General features: G+C 64.2%; 1 protein-coding gene across 1 annotated transcript in view; it reads left to right on the top strand.

Moving 5' to 3' along the window:
- LOC112109120 (striated muscle-specific serine/threonine-protein kinase-like) overlaps window positions 1-282 on the top strand; it is a gene marked incomplete at its 5' end in the record, with an annotated part of 69,163 nt that overhangs the window by 31,291 nt on the left and 37,590 nt on the right. The window contains one exon of the mRNA XM_026657434.2: window positions 115-234. Coding sequence (XP_026513219.1) covers window positions 115-234 — 120 coding nt within the window. The remainder of the gene's footprint in view (window positions 1-114; window positions 235-282) is intronic.

The raw sequence follows: 282 nt of genomic DNA, 5'->3' as shown, positions 1-282 counted from the left end.
CCCTGGTTCCCAGCATGCCCAGCTGGTGCTCTGCTCTGATTGGCTGCTCGGGAGCATAACACATCAGCATCATCTGTCCAACTGTGGTTTTCATCCGCCCCCGTCTCCCCGCAGACAAGGACACCCACCGCCTGCTGTTCCCGGCTGTCAGCCACGCCCACGCCGGCGTCTATAAAAGCGTCATTGCCAACCGAGTGGGGAAGGCCACGTGCTACGCTCACCTCTACGTGACAGGTGAGGGCCCCGCGCCCCAGGCTGGGCTCACAGGGCCTCCCTGCTGCG

Source organism: Terrapene carolina, unplaced genomic scaffold, assembly GCF_002925995.2.
Source record: "Terrapene carolina triunguis isolate 2854851 unplaced genomic scaffold, T_m_triunguis-2.0 Scaffold243, whole genome shotgun sequence".
Taxonomy (NCBI): Eukaryota; Metazoa; Chordata; order Testudines; family Emydidae; genus Terrapene; species Terrapene triunguis.
The sequence above is the reverse complement of the archived record's forward strand: the minus strand, read 5'-3'. Positions and strand labels throughout refer to the sequence as shown.